The sequence below is a fragment of the Ammospiza caudacuta genome, chromosome 13 (assembly GCF_027887145.1).
Source record: "Ammospiza caudacuta isolate bAmmCau1 chromosome 13, bAmmCau1.pri, whole genome shotgun sequence".
Lineage (NCBI taxonomy): Eukaryota > Metazoa > Chordata > Aves > Passeriformes > Passerellidae > Ammospiza > Ammospiza caudacuta.
Genome location: NC_080605.1, coordinates 22,164,984 through 22,192,824, shown reverse-complemented (window position 1 = coordinate 22,192,824; position 27,841 = coordinate 22,164,984). Strand labels below are relative to the sequence as shown.

The 27,841-nt window shown below is 40.5% G+C and overlaps 1 protein-coding gene and 1 non-coding gene across 4 annotated transcripts in view; both read right to left on the bottom strand.

Moving 5' to 3' along the window:
* The window catches only part of AP1G1 (adaptor related protein complex 1 subunit gamma 1), a 35,466-nt gene that overhangs the window by 6,140 nt on the left and 1,485 nt on the right, over nucleotides 1-27,841 (bottom strand). For all 3 annotated transcript variants that reach the window (XM_058813759.1, XM_058813758.1, XM_058813760.1), the window contains exons 2-17: nucleotides 19,996-20,199; nucleotides 15,591-15,715; nucleotides 13,285-13,426; nucleotides 11,990-12,086; nucleotides 11,092-11,168; nucleotides 8,845-8,940; nucleotides 8,287-8,367; nucleotides 7,944-8,042; nucleotides 7,480-7,535; nucleotides 6,951-7,064; nucleotides 3,731-3,871; nucleotides 3,380-3,434; nucleotides 2,166-2,288; nucleotides 1,773-1,862; nucleotides 1,149-1,276; nucleotides 475-579 (exon numbers count right to left, since the gene is read on the bottom strand). In XM_058813759.1, the coding sequence (XP_058669742.1) occupies nucleotides 475-579; nucleotides 1,149-1,276; nucleotides 1,773-1,862; nucleotides 2,166-2,288; nucleotides 3,380-3,434; nucleotides 3,731-3,871; nucleotides 6,951-7,064; nucleotides 7,480-7,535; nucleotides 7,944-8,042; nucleotides 8,287-8,367; nucleotides 8,845-8,940; nucleotides 11,092-11,168; nucleotides 11,990-12,086; nucleotides 13,285-13,426; nucleotides 15,591-15,715; nucleotides 19,996-20,196 (1,730 nt within the window). In that variant the 5' untranslated portion in view covers nucleotides 20,197-20,199. The remainder of the gene's footprint in view (nucleotides 1-474; nucleotides 580-1,148; nucleotides 1,277-1,772; nucleotides 1,863-2,165; nucleotides 2,289-3,379; nucleotides 3,435-3,730; nucleotides 3,872-6,950; nucleotides 7,065-7,479; nucleotides 7,536-7,943; nucleotides 8,043-8,286; nucleotides 8,368-8,844; nucleotides 8,941-11,091; nucleotides 11,169-11,989; nucleotides 12,087-13,284; nucleotides 13,427-15,590; nucleotides 15,716-19,995; nucleotides 20,200-27,841) is intronic.
* On the bottom strand, nucleotides 5,462-5,548 carry LOC131563714 (small nucleolar RNA SNORD71). The gene has a single exon (XR_009275320.1). It is a non-coding gene; the product is annotated as a small nucleolar RNA SNORD71 (small nucleolar RNA).

Here is a 27,841-nt window from a genome sequence, read left to right as displayed (position 1 = left end):
GAAGCTGACATAGTTACACTGTGCCATCTTCCTGCATCCCAATCCAAATTCTTAGACCTTCAAGAGCTGATATATACAGGAGAACCTGCCTTTTCCCTTGAGCTCCAACACAGGGGAACTGCAAAACTGTGTGACAGTTTGAAGCAATCACTGACATTCTGTGCCAGTGCAAATACACTAGTTGATAGCTAAAAGACAAACAAACCCTCCTGTCTCCTGCTTCCCCCCAGCACCTGACAAGCTCAGGCACAAAGCAGGACAAATTCTTTGGCAGAGACAATCTCTGATCACAGAACAGTAACACAGCATACATTAAATCCTTAAAACACTCGCTAACCCTGTAGAAGGGAAGGGATTCTAGTTCCTCTGTAACCTTAACAAAAATCACCAAAGTTCTCACAGCACACTGTCATCCACAGGAGATCAGAGCAGATAATGATCCTTTTCAAACACCAAATCTCTATCAGCACTTACCTCATGTGATCGTATTTCTTGAAAAGTGCATTATATTCCACAGCTCTCTGCTGCAGCTCCACATCAATGCTGCTGCCATAGATGGAAACTACCTTCTTAATGCGACTGTTGGGGGCAAGGGAAAACAAACACACCACGGAATTAGCAGCATTAAGCAAGGGATAAGCCTGTGTCATCCTGAAGATGATACTGAGTTTCTGTTCAACAGGAGTCCACCTCACTCATGTAAAACAGCAGTATCCACATATCATCCATACATGAACTGTCCCTTCACAAAAGCATCAGCAGGTGATTAATACACCACCTGAGGTATAGCACTAAAAAGCTCAACTACCCACACTGAGAAGTGACCAATAGGAAACAAGGCTATTTTTCTCTCCAGCATCCAAAAAAGGAATGAGAAAAAACAGTCCACTGAAACTAAGAAGTTTTCAAGAAACAGCAGAATGGATTAAGTTCCCACACAGCAGAGGGCATCCCTAGAGAAAACAGTACCCACAGCTGACATCTTCCACCCTGTAAGCAAAGGAGGACTGTAAAAGCCAACAAGTAAGATGATGACTCTTGTAAATCACAAAAGCAGAACATGTTCAAGGAATACTCCTACTGAAGACAGCTCACATCGGTATATTTGCAACATAGCCCTGTGCAGTGTACCACCAAAGGGTACTCACTTGACAGTGCAGGTGAACCTTGTGGAAAGCTTCATGATGGCAGTGAGAGCATAGCCTCGTGTCACAGATGCAGACATATTAGATATCAGGACGCTTTCTAAAATATCAAGAACTTCATCCTCTGTTACCTGAAAAGGTACAGTGAGGTTAGGCTAAGACAGAGAGGGAGCTTACAGCAAGCCTTCCAGACCATACTGTAAAAACCTGTCTCTTGCCTAATGGCCATGTCACACACCTCTGCAACTCTGAGCCTGTAACATTATGTTCAGAGTGTGAGAGACATGCATCCAGGTGGAGATCTTATGGTAGGAGTTTTAAAATACAGTTCCTGTTTCACACATTGAAGAGCAGGTTTATCACTGAAATACATTAAGACCCTAGCAGATTTCTTTAAAATCAGTTGGCACTAAAACCACACCATTCTGCCAGCTATAGCGACACTCCACACATCCAGTATTTACACAGTCCATGCCTGCAGCAGGGGAGGGAGATTTGTGTCCAGGGTCCATTACCATCATGGACATCAGTGCTAGGGAACTGCTCAAAGCACTCCCTTCACCTAGCCAGCACCAAGTGGGTCCAGCCTCAGCCAGGTGTGCAGTTGCAGCTCCTTCCAAAGTATACCTGTATTGGTTCCTCCTCTTCACACTGACCGGACACCAGAAGATCTCCATACTCTCCTATGCACCAGGAGGCAACTTGTACCAGGGGTTGCTGTTGGAAGAAAAACCAGAGAAAGCTAAGAGATGCCTGCATGATAAATTAGACCATCCGCATTTCCAGAGGCAAGCTCAGCCTTCCACAGCAGAAGAAAGAGGAATATCTGATTCAATCAAGAATTCCGTAAGAGAACTGGAGAAACTAAAAAGAACATGAAATTATAGAAGATATGCCTGCTCAGCAGTCTCTCTCTTGGAGCCAGACAATGCAATGCTGGCACTCCCTGAGATGCTTAGTAAACATGCATAATTATTGCAGTACAACAAAGAAACTGAAGCCAGCTGTGTTTGGTTTTACCTGGGAGTAATCTCCAAGGATGGCTTTGTAGAGTCTCTGCACAGTGTAGGCATGCATCTCCACACTATTAGTTATTAACTGGATCAGATTGGGAACAGCATCATCACGAACATAACTTCCTGCCTGCAAGAACAATTGTTAGGTTTTACTACGGACCTTCTTAAGTAACACTCAGCAGCTGTGATATCCTTCACAAAACCACCTGATGCATCTGGAAATAAAAATCAACCCTTTCATCCTTGAGCACTTTATGGTTGACTTTGAGCAACCTCAGCGGGGCAGAAGTACAGGACAGTACATTTACCAACAAATGAAGCTATACTCAGAAAAATCCACACTACAGATACCCTGAAACTGCAAGAGGATAGAGTGCAGAAATAAATACAACCTTATGAGTGGTTTATCTGGCAGACAAGAAAAGGCAATTACTCTACTGGAGAAAGTAATCTGAGAACAACTCTCACAGCCAACCTTCCAACAGAAATTAATTCTCACTTCAGACGAAACTACTTCTCTCTGTTTCAAGGTGACAAAAGAGCATCCCAACCAGACTTATTTTTTGCTGAACTTCTCAAATTTGAACACTCATACTGATAAATCTCTTCTCACTCCTTTGTCTCACGGAACACACTGCCTGCCCAAGTTACCAAGATCTCTTCCCTCGGTTGCCAAAGCACTGCTCCAGTTCCACCTCAGCTGTGATGTTTATAGATAAATTCAAGTAGATAAAAGAGTAATAATTAAACCCAAAGAAGGTGAACTAGAAGGCTGTTGACACAGTTTCATTAACAAGTTTTGATAAACTCGGAGTAATTCCAAGAAACTCCTTCACCCCCTTTCTCTCTGCAAGTCATTCCAGGCTGCATTCACTCTCCTCTGAAAGGACTGTATATTGGAATCACACACTACAAGAGCTGTCCTTAGAAGCTAGTGTGATTACTGCAGTAGAAACACTGCTACACACTGTTACTCTTGTGTGTTTCTGAAATAGTACAGTTCTTCTTAAAAAAAAAAAAAAAAAACCAAACAAAAAAACACCACTCGGTGATCCAAGGCAGCCAGTCAGAAATATGGCTATCATAAGTACACTTCCTCTATGTATTTTAGCATTTGTTATCTGCCAGCCTTTAGAAACATCTCCAACTTGATGGTAACTTCCTCCAGAATTAAGAAAATTTTATGTAGTCACACACAAGAGAGGCAATTTCACTTACCGTTGTTAAGACTCTCATAATTGTGTCTATGTGCCAGCGCTTGGAAGGAGCATATCTGACCAAATTAAGAAAACAAGTTAGAACAATAACTGCCAGTCTTCAACACCAGCAAGAAAACCAGCATCATCAGAACCCCCCCTTTCAGTTACTTCCTGGCCCACTGCTTCGTGAGGAAGGACACCAATACTGAGGGAGGGCTACAACTGACAAGCCACACATAAATCAGTGAACAGAGAAGAAATGAATCAACACATTCTCTCTTGGGAACAAGCAGGGAGAGAAACAACACAAAAGGTGTTCACAATCCCGAGGATGTACCAAAAATTATTAGCAAGTAAAACAACGCCATACTTTTCAGCTGCAAGAAATATTCCAGATGCACAGTCTGCCTTGAACTCTGGTTCACAAGAATCTAGGAAATACAGTAACTCCTTCATCATTCCACGGACATTGTTCCCATTAACAAGAGCGAAACTCAGTTCCATTGCACGCCTAGGGCAAGAGACAGAAAACCAATCAAGTAACTTCACCTAGCAAAGGAAGTAAAAAATCCGAAATCCAGCTACAAAAATGCAGTTAACTTTTAATTAAGAGGAGATCAATACTTACTAATCCTGTGAGAACAGCCCTTCACATTTAATGTGCAGTATTTTTTTTTTTTGTTCATAGGCAGACAAATATCCACTCTCCAAAAAATTAAGGGGGAGTGGGGCTACGGGGTGCTCCAGAAACATCTATCCATGTGTTAAAGATAGCTTAAGGCTAGTAATATCTTTCAGCAGCCAGAGTCCAACAGGATTAAAGTCTAACTGTCCAAGTGTAATTATATACTGGTCATTTCTGACACACAACTGTAACAATTAAAGCATGCCACAACAACTGTAACAATTAAAGCATGCCACAGCATATTTTCTCCACCTTCAGGGATCCAGAACAGACCTGTTTCCAATTCCATATATTAGAGATTCAAATACAGTAGAGATTTAAAATATTGAGAAGCTTTACTGTATCCAGTTGGATAAACTGGATACAGTAAAGTTTCTTATACTGTAGCATAAGACTTCTAGAACCCAAAGTTACCCTGGTATTGTCCATTCCTCCTCAACACAGACCTGCTGACACCACAACTAGTCAGAGTACTGGCTCCTTGCTATTCCTTTTTGTGCACATTGAGAGCTCAGAGGCTACTCCCAGACCCTTCTACTTGAAGCTTCTGTAGTTGACTTTAGCACAGGTCTCTCATTCTTCTGCCATATTTTTGAATGAAGACTACTAACTTCAGATGTGATTGATTTCTGCACAACTTTGCAACAGCTATATTCAAATGCATTAAAACAGGCTTGCTAAATAACCCTGAGTGAATTTTAATATGGAGTTGGGCACACACTATTCTCAAAAATCTGAGAACATCCAGACAGCACTACTTCTCTACATTTTCCTAGTTATTATCGTAATAAGGATTTTTACAGAATGGTGAATTGTAAATGTGTTACTTTGCTTTTTACCCAGCGAGTACCCAGGGACTGAAAAAATACAGAGATATTCAGAATTAGGTTGGAAATACCAAACTAAATTGCTAACTTTTAACATTTAAATCTATGTTTAGCTGATGACCTACACAATTATTAGAACTGTTTCCACCCTTCCAACTAGTTCCCAACTCCCTTACACCTGTCCCTCCTGGGTTACAAGTTTTCCCTGTTTATGTTTAATATTTCAGTCACTTTATAGCAGATGCATCAATACTGCAGCTGTGCAGGAATACAATGTTGTCTTCATACCAGGCATTTATCTCAGCACATATTGCTTACCTTCAGTCATATTACATGTTTCATTTCTGTCACAAAGCTCTTAATCATACAGTTTAATCAAATCAAGCAGAAAAAAAGGCTTTAATTAAATGGCAAAGCCATTCTGAATTATGCTACATGGACCAAATATGAACTGCACCAGTTACAAGAAGATGAGTAGAAGCCATGCTTCAGATAACCAAAAGCAGATATGTCTTTCCCTCAAGTCCTTGAAGCTTGCTGCCTGGGGACTCTGACATATATCCAGTCAATATAATGCTTCAATGAAGACAGTGCATTGTCAGCAGCACGAGTGTCAGCATGGCAACATTGTGCTCTGCTGATGGATCACTCAAAGGCTTCATCCTCCAACAGCACTCAGACATGAAGCTCAGTTGTTTGTAGCCTACCTGTGTTTTCCTAGCAGGCGCCAATAAAATGTTTTTGTTGCCCTCTACTCAAAATCTAGGTAAGGCTCTGCTCTTCCACAACCAAGCCCCATGCTGCCTCTGACACCAAACAGCAATGGCAGACTGGCTTGCTCAGCATTTAAGATAGAAATTTGTGGTTTGGGATAGATTGCAACCTTAAAGAGAGATTATATGATACCCAGTACATAGCAGTTAAAAGTAAGTTTCAGAAGCAAGACAAATCCAATTTTTTTCCTGTTTGACACACGTTAGTCTGAGAATAGCTGTTAAAAAAATCTACATCGGATTCAAAGATGGGCATAAGTTTGAAGAATGACTATCAGAATGAGGATCTATGGTGTATCTAATCAATTTGAGTAGATGGAAAAGAAGAGGTTGAACAATTCTGAAGGTATATTCACATGATGAGTGCTCAGTGGAAGTCTGGCCTGTAGCAGAGATATTCTATGAAATGCAACAGGAAAAATGCTGCTGTCCCCAATACTGCATGCTGTATGCTGCACTGAGCCCAGACCTTTCTTTGCAACCCAGTTACAGAAAGAATAATGAGAAGGAGGAGAGTTCTGAAATAAAGAACAAGAAATAAAGAAGCTGAAAGGCTCAGTTTAGAAGAGCAGCCTTCCACATACGCTGGGCAAAGTACGACCAAACAGTTCAAGACTTTCCGTAAGTGACAGAAACAGGAGGGAGTTACTATCATGAGTAAAAGGAACATAACTAAAGTAATGAGAATAAACTGGAAGAAATTAAGACAGAGTACAAGATGAAATATTTCTGTGGTGAGAAGTAAGGTTGCAAGCTTTCCCAATGCCCAGAGAAGCAGCAACACACTACTTAAATGACAAATGAACACCAAGAATGATAAAAGGATGTGGTATGTACACAAATTGTTTGAGCAATCAATTAAGTCTGAATTCTACTACTCCATATTACATCTAAGAATACATTATTTGAATGACTTAACACTGCTCCAAGACAACATGGCACTGCCCGTTCATCTGGGAAAGAAAACCAACATGGAGCAAATCAGAATAGCTTTGATCATAATCATAGTGCACAGAGGCTTTCCATCTTGCTGAGAGCACACAAATCTAATCTCCACTGATATTGCATTCTGGAAAAATTCAGGCAAACAGAATTCATCCATCCCCCCCCATGAATAGTAACAGCAGCTTTCCAAAGAAGGTGGAAGTATATCTTCATTATCTTGTTTGAATTATGGAACCATATTATACCTTCATAGTAGTCTCACTTACAGTTCCCCAGGATTATTGTCATTTTCCCCCATGCTCTGCTCACTTTCCACAGACTGTCAACCTCAAGAGTCTATTTCACTGATAATCTGATTACCTTTTAATGGAGACATCCAGATCCTTCAGGCAGTCCACAATGGTGCTTCGGTGTCGCTGTACTGCATTATGGTCTGTCTGCACAGTTTTCAACAATGACGTCAAAGCTACATATCTGCCAACAGGACATAAGGTCATCAGTAGCTGACAGGAGCCATTTAATTTGTACGCACAGACACTGTCCCCTTGCCCCAAACCTAGTCTTATCTTGCAACAGAATAGGATTCTCTTGCACTCAGTAATGAATGAAAACTCTGCAGGGGACTTCCTGACCTATCTTCACAGGCGAGCTACCACACTACATTGTAACATGCCTCCAACTTATCAACTAAGAAGGACAGGGCCACAGATAAGATTTGCATAGAGAAAAGAACGCACCAAGAAAAAAGCAAGCTCAACAGCCACACTAACCCCAAGAGCAGTGATCCCAACATGGTCTCCTGGAAAGCTTTACCTCAGCGTCATCTTTGTGTGATTGCTTCTCACATATTTTAAACTGGTGTGGTCAAAACACATTTTACACAACTTACCTAATATTTTTGTCGTTGTTTAATAAGAAACGGCCTAGGATGTTAATGGCTAAGACCTGCAGAAAGAGTTAGGGAAGATCAATGATCTAAAAGGGCTGCTGGTTATCTTCATCATTTCACAATGACTTCAAAGGCAACATGTCAAAACTAGCATTGCGGTTCTTAGCCAAAAAGAGCTCTAGAAGCTGCCTAAGCAGAGGAAATGCTAAGGGATGCATCACAGGCTCTCACTTGCACTCAGAACACGCACTCTGCAGGAAATTTTGCCTTTTCATTTTTATTTTAAGAAACCCAAACACCCTCTCTCCTCCAAAACAAGCACACTTTCTGCAAAGGTTACAGACTTACCTAGAGTCAGATGCAGAACTGTGTTATGGTGAAACAAACTTGCTTCATGTCCTCCACACAAATTACTCTAATACAATCCTAGGAAAAAACCAAAGGCCATAGCAAAGGCAACTTACTCTCAGGCCGCTCTCAGATTTTATATCCATAATAGTCAGCACAGTTTCATAGAGAATGGCATTTCCCACATTTTTACTTGTTTCTGTATTAGTGGCAACCTGCAGAAAGGAAACAAAATAACTTCAATGCATTCAAAGCAGATCCCCTTTGTGCTGCTCTGCAGAACAGGCAGCAAAAGCAACCAACCCATACAAAACAGCATCACACTTGTAAATATTCATCTCTTTTAACAAAATTTCACTCAGCACAGCAAGCAGCTGTATCCTCACTAGTGCTGCAGAACCTAAATTATTAAGAAACTACGAGAAAGTTTCAACCAATCATCAACCTTGCAGACCTTACCTGTGCAAGTATATCATTCATTGCTTCACTAGAATCATCATCATTTCTCCCTAAAATTCTTAGTAACCGCAGGATTCGTACCTATTTTATAAAACAAAGCAAAGAAAAGCTTGGATGGCAGTTTGACATAGGGTCGTAGTGGCAAAAAAATCAAAAGAAGCTGCTGATTTCCACTCTTAAGCAAAATGCTTATGCCAGATAAGAACTTCATCAACAAAAACAGGCTTCGGCTGTGCTTATTTTCTTCCCACTAGCCAGAAATATTCAGAGTCCCCTCTCTACCAGGCACAGCCTTCCAAAATCAATACGTGCTGCTTCTTTCTTTTGTCACATAACATGATAAAGCACTACAACTACTGATTAAACGAAGGCAGGTGTCATCTGCCCTTAGTGAAAGACACTAGGGCAAATGAACAGCATTTGCACAATCAGCTCAAAGGAAGACCAAAGAAGCCTTAAAATCAACACAGGTGTGGCGGAAACCACCTCATCACACATAAGGCTCAAAACACAGTCCTAGAATTAAAGCTATCGGTCACTGTTTGCATCAGTTCTTACCTGCAAAAAGGGGTCACTGATCCCAGACACATCATGCTCTGGTGAATATCCAGACATGATAAGGTTCTTCAAAATACGAACTAATTGGGGAACAAGCTGCGAAGAAGAGAGTTGTCGTATTAGGGCACTGTTGTTTCCCTGACCCCAGCTTTGAAGCAAGGTCCAAGAACAAATCTTGTATTTGAAAGCAAGTCAGTCTCTGGATTCTTCCACAAAGTTCAACTTGCACACCTAGAGCTGATGCTGTATGAATACCTCCAGCTTGGCTAAGACACAACTAGAAACAGTTAAGCTGGGACCAGAGCACCATATTGTGTCTTCAAAGGAGTAAATCTACATCTGTGGTATAGTGTAAAAAGAAAACAGCCTAGTTTCTCTGTCATCTCCTTTTGTTCCTACCTTTGCTCTTCAGGAACTACAAACTCCTCTGAAAACATGCATTTCACAAAACACACAAAATTAACCCTGAACTTCCTGTATCTGCCTTAAAGAGGAAACCGAAGGGTGCTGCAACATCTTCCCTCCGGACATAGTAACAGACAAGTGGAGCATTCCTGGAATCCTTATTCATGTTTGCTTTGCCTTCCAACATGCATGAATTATCAGGACTGAGGACAACAGAACAAAGGGAAACATTACAGCCATGGAGTTTAGTTGAGGGCCACCCACCCCCATCTTCTGGAAAACAAATTACACCCATGAAGACTATCAGCACTGCAGTTGGACTGGGTAGCTCCTTGCAGCACAGAAAGCCTTTACAGCCTCTTACAGGCAGTTAACTGTCTGTCCTGCTCCTTTCTGGGAATCACCCAAAGTTGCCCCATGATTCAAACAAAACACAAAGCCCAGGGCTACAACTCGCACAGGCACAAAAAAAAAAAAAAATCTGTCAAGTATTCCTCAAATGAGGGAAGGCTTGAGGAAAGCAGGCTGATGTTTATAGAAGGCCACAACTGAGATTGAGGGATGCCATGGATGTAGAGATTTAGTGACAAGACCAGCACACAAAGAGCATTAGACAAGTACAGATGATCTAAGCATGTGGCATCAATCACAACTGTGTCATTCAGAGGCACTGCCTCACAAGGGATAAACATCTACAGATTCAAGGCAAACATGCATCATCTAGAAAAATTAACTCTTACCTTTTCATTCTAACTCAGCAGGATTCCAAACAGACAAAAGGGACAAAACAGACGAAGCAAGCATTAGGGATAGGTCAATGTTATACCATTCACAGCATAACAACTACAAGAAATAGCTAGAAAGAATGCCCCAGTAACAAAATTTTGAGCACTCAGCTCTTCTCCCTTTTCCCACAGCTATCACATTAAGCAAGCAATTAGTAGCAGGGATGGTACCTGCAAAATGAACCTCATCTGACTTTTTCTCCTACTCTGACATTTACAACCAAGGCAAGGGAAGATGCATGCCAAAATGCTAAGATGCACCAAAGAATGTACAGTTTTAAATCCCTAATGATATAGACAAGGAAGAAAGTAAATGGGCATGCAAATAAACAAACACCTTTAAGACTTATCAGAGGAGCAAATGGCTTGCTCTGCTCCACCAGCTTTGTTCAATTTCTACTTTTTGATCAAGAATTTAGAATGACAAGGCAATTTTCAGGTGCTCTTCTATAGGTAGTCTTTCACATGGCAATAATACAGCAAATTATAGCAACAACACAAGGAAGTCAGGAGGGTGATGGGAAGCAAACATTCCTAACCAGAGGGGGAAGAGTGACATTGACTCTCAAACCCCTAAATTAAAATGGAAAATTGTGTAGCATAGTATGCATCAGGCACGAGGTATCTATACAACTAGAATTTAGATTGGTGTTTTTGAACTGAGTGCATATAACTGTTTGGCCGTGGTTAAGGCATTCAGGTGTTGGTATAAGCTTCAGTTTTTCATCTTACTCTCTATGCTTACTTCATTTGTGATTCCAGTGTCATCATGCAATTAGATAGAAGAAGTGAGGAAAAACCTAAGGGACCATCAAAGACAACTTTAAATCTAACTCTAGGATAAGTTACAGCACAATATTAAAAGACTGATTGTTTGTAACTTAACCACTCAGTGAAGGGGATTAGGCCTGGATACACATGAAATTCTCACATTTAATGATTAAAAAATTAATTTAGCAACCAGACAGTATCATTAAATTCTTCACCCAAACAGTCGTAATGATTTTACTAGAAGGCCATGAATATTAACTTTGCAATATTACCAGGTTACACTTACCTTTCTAAAGTGTGCAAGCATGTCTGGGCTTCTCTCACACATCTCTGTGAGGAGAACAACTGATGTGTGAAGAACACCTAAAGGTGAGGGAGGGGGAAAAGAAAAATGTATCTCCATTTAACATCATTCCACTGGCTCCAGACATTTGATAAACATCACAAGAAAACAACAGGAAATCATTAAAAAATGTTCTTGAATTCAACATATCATATCTTGCAGCTGTGTCCAAGGGAAAGCAGACAGCAATGTGCTCCTGTCTTAAAGCTGCAATTAAAGGCCAAGGCAGGAGATAAATTGGACTTGGTCTGCAGAAACTCGCATACTAAACATACAGTAATGGTCATAGTTGGGCTCCTGCCCTCTAAGGTCTCTTCTATATCCAATGCAATATGATTCAATACAAATGTAAGACTCCAGAAGGACAGCATGTGTTAATTGCATTGTGGGTGTCAAGTTCCTCAGATTTCCTAATTTTCTCTTCTGATTTGGGTTGCCTAGCAGACCTTATGCCACCTTCCTCAGGAGGCCTCAGAACTCCATTTAAAGAAAGATTACACAAAAATAATATCTCCAAACCTAAGAAGCCACTTCCTTAGAGTCACGCTAGGCAGTGTACAGGATAAAAATCAAACGCTCCCATTTCACCCACACTGAAGTGTATCAAAACACAATGAGAGAGTTCCTTTTGTCACCTATGCCACGTTAAAGTCCTGTTGACTAGCAGAGTCATACACATGTCTTCCTTCTAAATGACATTTGCATTCACTGTGTAGAAATGGAAAGAAACAAATCATACAAATACACCTCTGAAGTTCCCTCCAAACAAAGGGCTTAGGTAGCAAGTGCACTATCCTCTAGAGAATGGCCTAGCCTTGCTAAGTGCAGTCTCAGCTATTACCGTGGTTCTTCTCGTTCAGCAAGTTTTTGGTGGCTGGCAGGAACATCTCCATAAGTTCAGGCACCTTTCTGATGACATGAACAGCGCACAGTGCTGCCTGGATCGGAAAGACACTTTTTACTACACACTGCAAAGATAACAATACCTGTTTTGGGAATATCTAGCACAGTGGGAACTATAACAGTCTTCATGATAAACAAAAGCCTGGCACATTATTCCATCTCTCTATTACAAGTGTTACTCAACAGCATTCCAGAAGAGAATTCAATAAACAGGGAGCACTGAACTACAAACTAATACTCCCCTAGTAATGGTTCATTTTTACATTATTCACACAAGAAGTGTTATTATTTGCAAAGCAGCTCAGCCTTTAATAGGGCTACTTCAGCCTGTCTTCCTCTTGCTGGGAAGGAGATAATGTATTGGAAAAAAATAATTAAACTTACTGTAAAATTATGGCTTATTTACTTTCCCTCCTTCCCCAAAAAACAACTTCCTCCTGCAGGTGCTGCGTACTATGAGAAACAAAACTACATTTCCAGGGGTTTTTGAAAAAACACGTGCCTATTTCTTCTAGGATGGAGAAGCAACAGGAGACACTATTCCCTGCAACTGCCTGAAAATCAAGTGCCTCTTTCCAGAACACAGCAAGACCTCTTGGCATTGCCTTCTCTCCAAACTCTCTAGATCTAGCACTAGACAAAGAAGTAACAATGCATCTCTTCCTAAATCTTAGTGCTTCACACTCTCACCAAGACTTATCAATAACTAAACGTAAAAGAATAGGGACAATCACACTTTGCTGATGCTATGGCACATTTGCTACAGAAATTAGACAATTTATAAGTGTTTGTCCATTTCAACCCCTCTAGTTCTCATACTACTGTTACCATCATCAACAGAAGACATCAAATAGGTGCAAATATTCTGATACCAGCCTGCACTGTTAATAACGAGGGTCTTCTCTTATATGAGAAGATAAATCAAACTGGCAACCAGAATTTTGAGGCTAATGTCCATGAGGGGGCAAGTGTTCACATTACCACCAATAACATTATGGGAGAAGAGTGCAAAAACAGCAGCAACTGCCTCACCAACTGGGTGCTTGCTTATCTTTAGAGGCTTACATACAATCCTGCTATTAACAGACAGGGAGTTTTAAGCTCTGTCTTGCACACTGGGAAAATATTCACTCAGCGTGATCTCAGTCATTTAGTATTCCAGATATTAACAAGGTGCTCAATCAATCTTGCCTTTTAATCCATAACAAAGTATTCAAAAGTTTCCTGAAGTACCTTCTTCCTAAGATAGGAATTGGAAGTTTTGAGGAGCTTTTCCACCTCTCCTGCAAGGTCTCTGCACATTTCTGAGGAGCCCATGCAGCCAAGAGTACAAAGTGCCAGCCCCTGCACATACTGCGTGCTGTGATTAAGGTCACTGCAAAGGAGAACAAAAAAAGTCAATCAGCATGCATACACAGAAATTGAACACACAAAAAAAAGGGCATCTACAGCTAGAGTCATCTATCCAGCAACACACGGCCCGAAAGAACTTTCTGGATTCACAGCTCTGTGGGAGCACAACTTGGGATCAACGGAAGCTTTGAGTGCATGTACCGCAGGGTTTGCTACTCATTCTACTTAGAATCCTCAATTAAAAAGATAAAAATACTTGGTTTAACTATCAGGTTGACCTGTCAGGGTATCCAGGGATTGAGCTGAAAAGAGGGAAGACTATACAGAATTCCATTTAATGTGGTTTTAGCTTTGGAACTTGCATGCAAAGTACAGAGCAGCAGTGACACTGTGGGCTGTCCCAGTTTAAATATGGTCTACAACAGGCTTTAGCTTCTGCATTTACAAACCAAACAGTATAGAAAAATCTGTGCAAAAGTATTCTCTCTCCTGACCGAAAACCACAAACCCCACCATTCACACACCTTGAAAATAATTCATACAAGAATTCTGTTGAGCAATTTTTCCTATTCATATGCCTAAGGAAGTTGTGAAAAGTGGTCACTACGAAGCTAAACTACCTAACAGGAGATGCTATTCATAAGGCTAGCTACAACATCACACTAAGCACAAGACAACATAGCTTCTATATGGCAATCCCAACAGCCTTGAAAATCAAATTCTACACCACTTTTCCATCTGTGTCTGGTACTAAGGTTGCCACACCACCCAGGATTCAATGCTGAAGAAAGTAAAAAATACAGTTTGTGGTCTGGGAGGCAACAAGGACTGCAAGATGGAAGAGCTGGGGAAAGAAGCTGAATCAAACATGCAAGAGGTGCCGAATGCAAAGACAGTATTCTAGTTGTAACATGAAGCAGTTATGGCAACATGCAGATGAAGGAACAGGTAGCACATGCTATTAAATAGGTTGGTTTTTTGTTTCCTTCCTTTAACAATTTTGTGGCAGCTATGTAAAGCTGTGTGTATCACAAGTACATGCTTCAAGAGGTTGCTTTCCTTTTCGTCTCAAAAACCTGGGTCTTGCTATGAAACACAAAAAACAATGCCATAAATAAATCCCTTAATGTCTAGATAAAAGCAAGACACAATGGCAGATACAGAAGCTGAAGGAGAAAGCAATATACAACCCAGAAGATGGTGGGAAGCTCTCCACCATTTTTGCTCAGCTTCCATCAGACCCATTTCCAGTTTAAACTCACTACACCCTTATGAAATTCACTGCAGCGTAAACAATCAACGGAGGTATTAACCTTCACCCTGGTTCAAATGGAAGCACCTCACAGGTATAACACTTCAATGAAAGATCTTTAGACCAAAATCTTGTCTCCTGGATGCTAGGTTCAAAGTTAGCAGATCCTCAGGCCCACAGTTTTGTCAAGTTTCTTTTAAAGCACTTTGAGGCCACAGTCTAATTGAAGATCAATACTTTACTTGCTAATATCTGAGAGACTAAAGTGCTAATAATACATACATAAGTATGTATTATTACATACATAAGTACATAATAATAAAAACCGGTACACCACACACAACCTTTGGGTAGGTCAACCAGAACCCAGCTGTTCCATACCTGCTCCAATCCATCTTGAAAAGAAAACACACTCATCGTCACCCACTAAACTATGATGTAAGAAAGTCCCACTTTAACATTGCTTTGCTGAGAGAAGTATTAAAAAAATAGTCATTCCCATCCCCTCTTGTCTGATTTCAGCAAAATGACAGCACATCCCGAGCTGCTGCCTTGCTTCCAATGAAAACCATTCATCAGGACCATTAGATTTTAAAAAGAAAGCAAGATAAATAGCCTTGTTCCTTGACAACTCTTCAGAGTTTGTCAGCAGAAGCAAACAAACACACAGGACATGTGTTGCTTGCTACATATGCCTCTTCAAAACTAATGCAATTTTATATTCCGTTCCCACTAAAGAAGCTATACAGGATGGCCCAATACAGAGCACTACAACAACAGCCTTATTATGGTCAACAGCACACAACAATTTCAAGGCACCAGTTTTCTAACACAAACGAAAAACCCTAAAGTACTCTTAAGTATCACTGTCAGAAGGATACTTTCCAATACTGAAACCTCAAATCATTGTTTGATGGAGAGGTGGTACCCTTACTTCTTGATGCAATTGGTCATAAGAAGATGAACATCCTGTCTCTCATCCAGCAGCAACATGGCACCTAAATATCCAATGCGCTTGTCTGTGAATTTCTGAGATGCGATAAGCTTGAGGCACTCCAACTGGAAAAAAAGAAGAAAAAAAATACATAATTAGCTTGAAAACTACTTCTTAGCTAGAGAAGAAACAGTTTGAATTTTGATGTGTAGTAACGTATGTATCTCAGAATGCACTTTTAAAGGTTTATTTCGTTTCCATTTTGGTGATGTGGAAAACCAAGAAAGATTAAATGACCTGGCTAAAGTTCCAACAAAGCCAGCAGGAAGGTCATTAGCAGCTCCGGTGCCTTGAAGTGGTCAGACATTGTTGGTCCTCCGTGACCTCAGATATACCAGATATGTTGGTTAATGTCAGATCACAAAAGTAAATGATAGCACATTGATAGAGAGGAATAGCACACTGATAGAGAGGAAAGATACATCAGTAAACACCAAATAATAAAGATCTGGAAATCTAGATTATGTGTCATGTTTGATATGCACATGAAATTTTTTAACTAAACTTAAAAGGTTCAATTTACCTACTAGGAAGAGGATCAATGCTCTGTAAGCTGCCAAAACAAGGACATGTAGTGACAGGACAAGAGGTCAAGACTTCAAATGGAAAAAGGGGCAAGTTTAGGTTCAATATTAGGAAGAAATTCTTGGCAATGAGCATGGTGAGGCCCTGGCACAGGCTGCCCAGAGAAGCTGTGCCTGCTCCTGGATCACTGGAAGTGTTCAAGGCTAGGCTGAACTGGGCTTGAAGACACCTCGACTAGCAGGTGTCCCTGCCCACGGCAGTTAGAGCTAGATGACCTTTCAACACAAACCATTATAGGAGTCTATGACTCTAAAATCAGGTTGTGTTTATTGTGATCTGTAACTAACTTTCTATCTAGGCAAAAAGTAGATTGTCAGAGATAGTTATGTTTTCGCACACCTCTGTAATATCTGGAACACCAGAAGTTTACTAAAATCATGTGTATTCCAGCCACTACAAGTTTCCCCTTCCCCCTGTAGAAATGGCAACTGTGGTCAATAGCACAGAAGAGATTCCCAAGAAAACATACATAGTTTTCACCTGCACTCTGCTAATTTAAAATATAACTGCCAGCTCATTTTTACATCTGACACTTTGAAAAGCAAATACCATCCACCACAGACATATTCTGACATTACAATGCACTAAAATAGTTTTCTGTAACAGATAACTAATCAATTATAATCTATGTCTACTTTCCTGACAGGGAAGTAGAGTTCTATCCCTCACAAACTATTTCTGTAAGTCTGCTTTACTAGCTGGGGCAGCAAATAAGCACACACAATAGGTCTGAGGAGGGGTCAGACAGAGCTGGCAACAGATCCATAGCAAAGGGGGCACACACAGGCAAAGATAGGAGGTGTCAGGAAAAGGGATTCATGTCTTCAGCTAGACAGAAGCTTGAACAGGGCAAGACACAGGTGAGATGCAAGAAACACACACATCAACAAGAGTAAAGTTGCACAGTATATTGGTAAGAAAATTAAAGGTGAAGTGCCAGAGAAAAAGTGCTATGGCCTAGTCCCCGTCCTGCAGGTTCTCATGACCACGTGGCATTAGAACACACACTCAGCTGTTGACATTGTTATCATATGCAAAAGCCCAGCTAGTGCAAAGATGACAAATCAGGAAGAAAAGGCTTGAAAGAAATTGAGTTCAGTCTGCAAGGCTAAATGGGATGAAAACCTCGAATAAACACCTCTGAACAATAAGACCAGCTCTCTGCAAAGAAAACTGCATTTGCCCAAATGCCCGAGATCAGCCACAGATAACATACAAAACACTAGATATCAAGCTCTCATGTTTCCAGTGCTTTCTGTAAGAGAATAATGCACCTCTGAAACAACCTTCTTTCCTGGGTTTACAAGATACTTATACAATCCTCCGCAAAAACGCAACATAAAATTGATGACACCTAAGCTACAGAGTAAGAGCCAATGAAAGCAGAAGATGAATGACTGAGGAAGAGCATAAGAAAACTGATGACTGCAACAGATACTCTAAGATACATTTCTAGTACTTTTGAATTTTAAATATATTAGTGAAATTTACCCCATGAAAGGCTGATGAGTACTTGCTTCACTTGTATAGAAGCACATGCAAACTACATTAATGCATAGCAATACTAAGAAACATGATCAGCTGAAGCTCTTACCAGGTGTAATTAGTGGAAAAAATTTTGATACTCTTAAATCCATTTCATTCAAAGGAACAATTAAAATCTGCTACATCACCACTGTAACAGATACTACTGGCATGTAACCGGACTACAACTGACCCAACTTTTACTGACATAGGCACTCTTCTATCTGCAATTTTTTTTCAAATAGAACAATGACAATAATAAAGTTATCTGAGCATTTGTCCAGACTGTCCGACGACTTCCAAACTTGCACAAACAGCCTTTGCACATGCTCAGGAGACAGCAATCCACCCAGTGCGTATCAGCATGCACTGGCTAAATACAGCGCTCATTCTCATACTTGTGTACAAGACACCCCAGGTCAAAGTTGTGGAGCCCTGGGTTGGATTGAAGTAGACCAACCACTCACTCCTGGTTACCAAGACTGTTAGCTGCCCACTGCTTACAGCTTTAAGAGAGACTGTAACACCACTTGTGGCTCTCCTGTTTTTTTGCAAAACTTCTTTCCTGCATATTTATCCCATCACTCTCAGAAGATTACTGTCTACATTGCAGGACTGTCTATCTGCAAGACTCCACTGTTGGTAGAGCCTGTGTCCTCAACAGGTCCCCAGCTCACACAAACTGTACTCCTATACAACAGTAGCACCTTGAAAGATTCCCTCCAGTGATAAGCGTTAAGGACATGCAAAATTCTCTAACTCACTCTCTTGCAGAATACTTGTTAAAACCCTTTTCAGCATTGGGCTCTCATGACAATGCAACTGATAAACTACAAGAGAACCAAGGGCATTGAATGAAGTACTCTGTTCTCCAAATAGTCAGAACAGATGCTTCTTTTCAAGATGTAGCAAGCCTGGCAATAAGAGATAGTGAAAGAAGGCTAAAGCAGATTGTTCAGTAACAGTGAATTTACCATTACTAACCAAAGCAGAAACTGAAAATTGCTGCTTTAGTTAGTAATGGTAAATTAGTAAATTTACTTAGTAATGGTAAATTAAATCATTAAACTAAATGGCAAATTATAATCTTCCTTGGATGGGATTAAATACTTGAGCAACAAGATAGAAGAATGAAATTTTGCTCTTAACATAGCCAAATGTTGAAATTCTAGATGACACTTTTGTAACACTTTTCATTATTCTTAAGGGCCCCCAGATAATTAATTTTTGTGACAGGAAGTTTCTCCCTTGGACCGGAGAGCCCAGCTATGAAAAACGTTAAGAACAGAATAGTACACAACTTCACTTGCTCTTTTTAAAAACTCTTTATCCTGAGAGAATAATCCAATAATATACAAGACGAGGCACTTGATATGCTACAGCAGAGCCCAAACTCACTAATCCTAACTATCTGCGATTTGATTTCACTGATTTGAGCTTACTGTTTCAGTGAGACATATTAGGACTGGTAAATTCAGTCACAAATGGACAGACACACAAGACATGAAGCTACATGAAGGGATAATTTGACTGATTTAACCTTTATTGAAGACCTAGGTTAGATTACTACTAACAGGACACTTACTGACTTCTAAGCAAAACAATGCCCCAAAGACTAAACAAAGCTAACCTGAGGGACACCTTGTAGATCAAGAGCTTCCATCTTCCTATCTCCTTTTCCTAAAATTTTTGTCAAAAATAGCACATCAAAAATAATCCAAGAGATGGAAAACTCACACCTGCATTCTCCATGTCACCTGACTAAGATGGGGATAAGGAACACAAGCTTCTGATTGCCAGGAACAGACCAGCTCTTTTCTGTCTCAAATACATTACTTTATATGGAAAAGTGCATAGAACCTCCTTTGAACTATGTAGTATTTTTCAGAGACAGAACTCCAAAGTGCTATTTTGATCCAATCTAAAAACATCCCTATGTCTTGGACTGTGGTTTAAGCACTACTGCTCTGCAGAAACATGGATGGTGAGGAGGAGATAGTATGGCAAAAGCAGACTAACCTCAAATTTCAAAACAAAATATGTAAGCCCCAAACAGTAAATATCACTAATGAAGTCTAAACTAACTAACATAGGTTCAGAACATATGTGAAAACAGACCTCAAAACACCCCAAAGGTGTGAAGAACTGCGCCTAGGAATGCTCTGATCAAGTTAATGAGCCCAAAACACAGAAGACAAACTGGCTTATGCACAGAAGGCACTAAATTTTAACCTACCTGGCCAAAATGTGCAGGATATCCCAGCATGTGCATATACAGCAGCTTTGCCACGTTTCTGCATCGGTATGTGTTATCTTCCTCTCGGAAGGATGACCGGATAGCAGCACATTCTTTTTGGATCATCTCACGCTCTTCTGCCTGGGTTCTTGCTGTCCGGATGGTCCGGATCAACTCCCGCAGTCTGATGGGGGCTGGCATCCTCTGAGAGAAGAAAGAGGACTGTAAAACTTTTACTGTCTCTAAAGGTTTCATAATGGTCTCACACTTCCATGTATTCTTTTTTCTTTCTTACTCTACAACTATGTAAGTAAAAAAATGAAGAAAATGTAGGCTACTTCAGTAGCATGGCTAAGAGTAAACTCAAGAACCCGAGGACTTCACTGTACCTTACATCTGCTCTTCCAGAACCTTAGAAATGGGAATTACTCCAATTTGAGCCAGCTGTCAAATGAACATAACATGATTCCCCACCTGAAACAGGCAGAAACAGCACTCTGCAAGGTACTCTCATATTCACATCATTTGCCTCTCTCCAGAAAAGCCAGGCTCCAAAGAAAAATGATCCCAGAATCACGACAACTTGGGACAGAAATCCGCTATAAAACACACCTCTGTTTAACAACTTGCACAAGATTTCATCTAAGTGGCCATTTCAGATGGCCACGCTTCAAAAAACCTGCTAACTTGTGCCATACACACTTCCTTCTTAGAAGTGTGGAAGTCAGCAGAAAAGCAAATGGAAGCACAATCTTAGGTGTGTGGATATTTCAGAGAATCCTGCTTCAAATAGAAATAATCAGGTTTACATCATCCTTCTATTACACCCAATTAGAACAACCCTTTGTGAAACAAACAAGCCTGTGACATTACTGTCTGGCAGTATGGGTGTGAAAGGTGTATACATGAACACAGAGTTGTTTCACCTCATCAGATGGAGTCATCTGACCCACAGAGCAATTTAGTCTGCCAAGTTCCTGTTAAGAGCAAAGCGGCTATCAAACAGAATCCAAACTTTAGGATTTATGTTCAACAGTTGAACTTTTTAGTTCATGCTCACCAAAGCAGACTTCCGACTTTTGGGGAGCTCAGACTATATAAACATCTTTACAGCCTTCTTTGATCCATGCCAGCGTTTGAACAGAACTGAGCCCTTCTGATAAGGTATCAGACCAACTTGTAAGAAGTTGCCATGTCAGTCTGCTAGAGATTTTGTCTGGGTCACCATTCCCTCTGAATACTGTGTCAGACAGTTTAAGCATTGCCATATAAGAAAAAGATGCGCATTCAGGTGCAGCACTTAACTGGCTTACATGACGCCACTGAACAGAGAGGCTGGAACACAGAGCTAACGGGATTTCTTTGCTTGCAGAAAAGCAGAGAAAGATGCATGTACAAGTAAAAAGGTGGCCTTACAGTAAGCCAGACAAAGGCAGCTCTGAGTCTTGATTACAAACTCATACATACACTAGGCCTGTTCAGCCAAACCCTGTAGACTCCTCATATTTAAGTTCCCCATCTTCATATTTAAAAAGCTTGAATTTATAGAGACACAAAGCATTCAGTTTTGAAAGTGGAAGAGTAGAGATATTCTTCCTGCATAAGGAAACTTTGTCCCAAAATGCTGACATGTGTAGGATCAAGACTATTGGACACATTAATCCTTACTCTTGTCTCGTCTCTCCATGTCAATTCACAACACTTCCTCACATTAGTGTGATATGAATAAATTAACGGTTGCTATGCACTCATGCTGCACTAACAGGCATAACAGAAATAGTCAGGCAAAAGTAAGAAATCCATCTCCAGAACAAGCCCTTCCATGACCACTACCTTTGCTGCCATGCCCTCATGTAATACAGCTCTACATCCTTTCTCAAGGGGAACAAAAGCGATATGCTGCATGTAGCACTTAAGGGGTAGATGTCATATTGATGTATTTATAAAAAATGCCTTATATTTTTTTGCCTATTATTTTCCTGAAAATTGGTAACGCTCTGTGGAGTTCTGATTGCAGCACAGTACTCAGCTTGTGTTTTTCACAACAGTATCATAAATGCAAAAATCTCTTTCCTGGGTGGCAACTGTCCATGTTAAGTGCTGAATTTTTAAGCCTTGACTCATCTACTACACACACATACCACATAGTTCTAAACTGATCTCAATAAGCCACATTCTTGTTGGAAAATTGAGCAGAAGTCAGAAAGATAGAAGTGCTACTGCAGAAATATTCCTCTGCAGCCCATAGGCAATAATTTCATAATCACTAAGATCCCTCATGTGCAGCCTCATGCTGAAAAAGGTGAGTCCAGTCCTTCCACTGTGTTCACACTGGCACTCCAGGCACAATGCACCAACCTGCGCATGCAAAAAACAGCTTTGCCCCCTCTCTCCCGAAAGCAGGCCCCAGACACACACCAGCCTGGCTTGTGCACAGACAGGCAGCAGTGACAACATGCTGCTTTGGGAGACCTCCGATGGGCTGGAAAAGGGCTGAAAGCTTCACTCCAGCGTGAATCCACACTGATGCTATGGCTCTGCACCCTAATTAAGCTTATATACAACATTGCTGTTCCTGACAAGAAAAGCAGCGGCTACTACTAGTCTAGCTACAACCATACAATCAATTACAACCATGACTGACTCCTTTATTTTAAAGGTACAAAGTTTTTGAAACACTAACACATAACCTGCAAACAAACTGAGGTTTGCCAACAAATTGTTTAGATACGAAAAAAGCTGTTTTGTTCTCACTCTATATCTGAAGGTTTATAAACTGCTGAACACTGATATCGGCAGCCTGTGACTTGTACAAGCCCACTCCTTTCCTTGCCAGCGGACCAAAAACTTTCTGTAGGGATGCCCATGGAAGGCTTCAGCATCTTAAGCTTGGCCCTGGACAGCAGAAAATAAAAGGAAATACTGCCTAAATAGCTCTGGTCAAGGGAAAAACAGAATTCAACAACGTTAATATATATGTGAAGTACAGCTTTTTATGAATACTTTTTTTCATCCTTTTCCAGTGGTTAGGCAGGACTTCCTGTCTCAGCAAAAGGCAGGTACAATGACGACAAACTGAAGATCTAACATCATTCAGATTTTGAAAAAAGTGAATAGTCAGTACTTACAAATACCCTTGCATAAATAAAGAATTAGCAAGGCACACTGTAAAGATTATTTTTTCTCCTCACTTCACAATCACAGGAAAGCAAGCAGAACCAGCACTTCAGAAAGCAAGGATTGATGAGTAAGACCCAAAAAACAATTTCTGAGGCTTCCTGCTGTTCTCACTTGTGTAACAGCTAATACAGTTACACGGACAGTCTAACCCGAAGGACTAAGAGCAACTGTATCTCACACACACACACTCCCTGCCTGATGAGAACAGAAAAACGTAGACCTGCTCTGATGAAGGATTACAAAGGGACAAAAAACAGGGCTGTGATTTATTTTCCAATATTCAGAAAAGGGACTTCCAGCCTTGTGCTGCAACTACATACTTTTTTTTTAGTCAATATCAAATCATTCAGCTTTTAATATACCTTTGAATCCATCCCATACAAAAGGTTTTGCACCCATCCATGTAAAACAGCATCTTCCCCTCACAAATCACCCTACATGTTTATCCTTGAAGCTTGAGCTCTTCTTATGTACACTCGTCCAGTATTTCAATACGAGGTAATTTCCATGCAATGCAGCACATTGGTTTTTTCCCCTCCACAAGAAAATGTTCTCTTAACATCAAAAATTCTTGCATCAGGTACCTGCTCTTTGCCTTCAGTGCCTTTAAGATTCTTCTGCATGCTAATACATTGGAAATCTCATCATAGTTTTGAGTTTCAGACATTTCAAGTGTGCGTAAGCAGTAGTTACTGCAGATGAGAAGAAACTTTGGACACGAGAACACTTATATTCAGAAGCCTTACAGAAGAGATTAACATTTACCTAGTCTCAGCAATTCCTAAGCCTATTACAATGCCAACAGACCTTTACTGCAACAATGGAAGGATAACTATATCATCTAGCAACAGCAGACAGTAGAGCTTCCCTTTAGCTGGTGCCTAAGTGCTTCTTAGAACTTCCTCCAAAGTAGCAAATCTTGTTCTTCTGGATTAGTTAACATTTTTCACCAGTACAGACACATTCTTTTACTCTTTGCACATCAACATAAATGACAAGGCAGTTTGTAGAAGTTGCTACCTATTTCCTCCTTGGGTTGAAACAGGAGTTTCCTTCAGCCATTTCTTTGCCAAGTACAAGCTCCAAAAATCAGAGATGATTTCTGAATACTTGAAAAGAGCCTACTAGTTAATATTTACAATATCTGGTAATGTTGCACACAGAATTCTTCAACCTTACAAGATCTTTTTTCCTCTTCTAAGTTCAAAAGCCTTGCTCCTTAGAAGAACATACTATCAAGATCAAAACTTCTGTGAGAGTCGGAGACCTAATTCAGATTAGTTCAAGTTGTATAGGTGGCTGGTGCTTAAGTTCCTTAGAAAACAAAATTCCAGCTTCTTTCCTGAAATCCAGAGACTAGGAAAGGTGTCGCCTCAGTGATCCTCTTCCCTCTGCTATTCAGGAATCCTTCCCATGAACTAATAAAAAGGCATTTTCTCTCTCTTTGTGCAACTCATTCCTACTATACACAAGTGGAAAAAAAACAACTAAACCAAACCCAACAAAAATCTTCATGAATTACACCATTTAGTTTTCATTTAAATTGTACTGATAAATCACTGTTTTCTCCTTCATAAGGTCTGTTACTAGTGGAAGCTTGTCACGTTTGAAAGTTAAAGATTTTATTCGACAGGCCATTATACCAAAAACATTTGAGTACAGAACTTCACCAGAAATCTCTCTTAGAATACAGCCACATTCAAATACGATGGGTCACCTCTTATATTTACAACACACACCTAATATAATCAAAACCCACCTTGAAAATGCTCAAGTGCTTTAGTTAAGCTTTATTCTTCTATCAGGAATTGCAGAGTAAACACAAAGGACAGTCCTTAACACTGAGTTGAGAGCACATCCTCTGGAAACTATTCAGAAATATTATCTTATATTTAAAATATCCTATGTGTTTCTAAACGATAAAACTTTAAAAAATAACAGCTGTTTTAAAACTTCTTTAGGACAAATTATCAGACATTTAACATTCCATTATTATTTAGCCTTTAATTCTGGAAACATTAAGACATAAAGGCCATCAAAAAAATGAAATTATTTATAGAAGAGATCTACTGTTTGGGGAAATGGTCTGAATTTTCAGTTGTGGTGATTTCACACCAAGTTACAGCTTTTCATGTAAATAGCATTTCTGAACTTGGTTCTGTCTAGAACACACCCCAAGCCTGAAGCAGCACAGGTTTCAAACACATCTAAAACACACAACTCCAGTTGCTCCACCCCAACACATACATAAGCAATCACACTCCTCAAGCAACACCAGCTTTTGGGAAGTTACACAACTGAAGCCAGACTAAACTCCCAACTGAAATCAACAGCAGAACTCCACTACTTGCTTAGGTGCAACTGAATCCAGCCTAGTACACACAAGAGCAGAGGATCTGTCCAGACTCCATGAAAGGAGTAATTGCAGCGCTGACAGACAACACTGATGGCTTCCACTCCACATTGCTATCAGTAGGCTTCCCACTTCTATCAGACACTTAAAAAGAAAAATATTTTAGCAATAAAACCAAAAACATACTCTCCAAGTAGAGATGAGGGTGTCAACAAATGCAGAGATATTAGTATATGGTCTAGTATTATCAATATTTATACAGATAACAGTAAATATTAAATTATTATAACTATTTATACAATAAACACCAAAGCAAGGAGCACCATCATCATCATCAAGAAGGGCAAAGGCAACACAAATGAGCTGAGAGAAAGAGCAACCAACCATGGAACATGGTAAGTGCGACAATCTCTGGTGAGGAAAAAGCTATTGAATGCAATAGAGAACTAGAAAGCAACATCAGAAAAATCAGAGAGCAATTAAGTCAGCAGGGGGCTTCAAAATGCATTGTCCTAAGAAAAGGCATCAGAGTTACACTTTGCTTTATGCAGAGACAGCTGGAGGAGAGCAGGGGAGGTCAAATAAGAAAAAAGTATCCCAAAACAAGAGCTAAAAAATGGTCCTGGAAGAAGAGATGGCCCCACTTCCAGTTACATTGAAAAAAACCAAACCCACCAACAAGAAATGCAGCACAACAGTACTCAAGAAGGAAGGCTTGGGGCTGCTCAAGAGCAGAGAGGAAGAGGAGAGGCAGGACAGAGACTGAGGACATTGGCAGTGGGATTGGGTGGGATCTGTGCAAACAACCGCAGACCCCCTCCCACTCCCTGCTGACTGAGGCAAGGTCCCAGAGCACAAGTCAGCACTTTGGATGAGGTATCCCATTCCTGCACAGCTGCGCATATACACCAAACACAGCAACTCCTGAACTGCCTTCCAAAGACATACTGAGCTCCTAACCAGTACAAACATTAACCTCGACAACTGCCAAAAAGAAAATAAATATCTCCCTATTTTTTTAGAAGCTAAAAAATGTAGGAAGAAGAATTAGCACAGCTATATAGCTGATCACCATGACAGATACAAGCAGAATTCCAGATTTTCTGGCTTGTGTTTCAATACTTCAATCACCAATGACCTATAGGTACTCTGGCTATTTTACTTCCTGTTCACTCACTTTCCTGCAGAGCTAAACTTTAAGTAATAATAAAAAGCCACTAGTTTATCACAAAAAAAAACCTCACACCCCTCTATATCCTAGCTAATGCCAGAGAAAGACAAGATGACACATTTTTACATTAATTAACATGAACTGTACAACAGGCCACGTAACTTCAGCAATGCCCTAGGAAATTCTAATCTTTGATTTCACTTGTAGCATTTCCGCCAAACAGCAGATATAGGCTGCACTAATACCTGTGATATCAGCAGATTCACTTGTACTCACATTACTGCAGCTCTGTCTTTTGAGTTACAGCCTCATCCTGTATTTACTTCTTAAGTACAAAACTCTCCTCCAGTGAAGTAATGCTCCTCCCGTGGCAGAACAGACCCTTTCCCTAAAGAACAGCTGAGTATCATCTAGGACAAATTAGCACCGCCTGCATTCAGAAGGACTTGCTCTATCATTAAAAAATGGGATGAGCTCAAACAACCCATCCCCTGCAGTTATATGGGGCCAGCTCACAAATACAAATATTCACGCTGGAGAGGCACCAGCAGCTTTACTGAGTGCTGTCACTTTTAGCAGCAGCGAAGGTGTGTGTGAGCCTGCACGCTTGGAAAGCTGATGTTCCACACCTGAGCTGCACTCAGCAGGGTGGGCTCTGTGTGCCTGAGAACAGCCAGCCTGGACTCTGTGCCACTGCCCACCCTTCTCACACCACGGCCTGACACACTCGCTGATCTCCCTGCACACCAAGAATCAGAACATTCCTGTTATCCCTTCATCTCTCACAGGGCACTACCAAGGTACTACAGGACCTTTCCATCTCTACCATGCCACCTTCAGGAAAACAGACCAGCACTTACAGGAACAGAAAAGAAAAACAACAAAAAAGGAAGAAAATGCTTTTTATCATAAAAGGAGGAAATCTGAAAGTTATCTCACAAAATGGGAACACAAAAGCTGGATCCCTTCACAAAACAATTACCCAAGACTTACTTTTCCCTTCTTAAGAAATAGAAATCTAAATACCTTTCCTCTCCTTCTCCCAGCACAAAAGAATGGAAGGGTTCACACCAGCCTCCTCAGATAAAAACCCCCAATATCTCCTGCCTTCATTCAGCTCTCGAGTACCAACAATTTTCAAA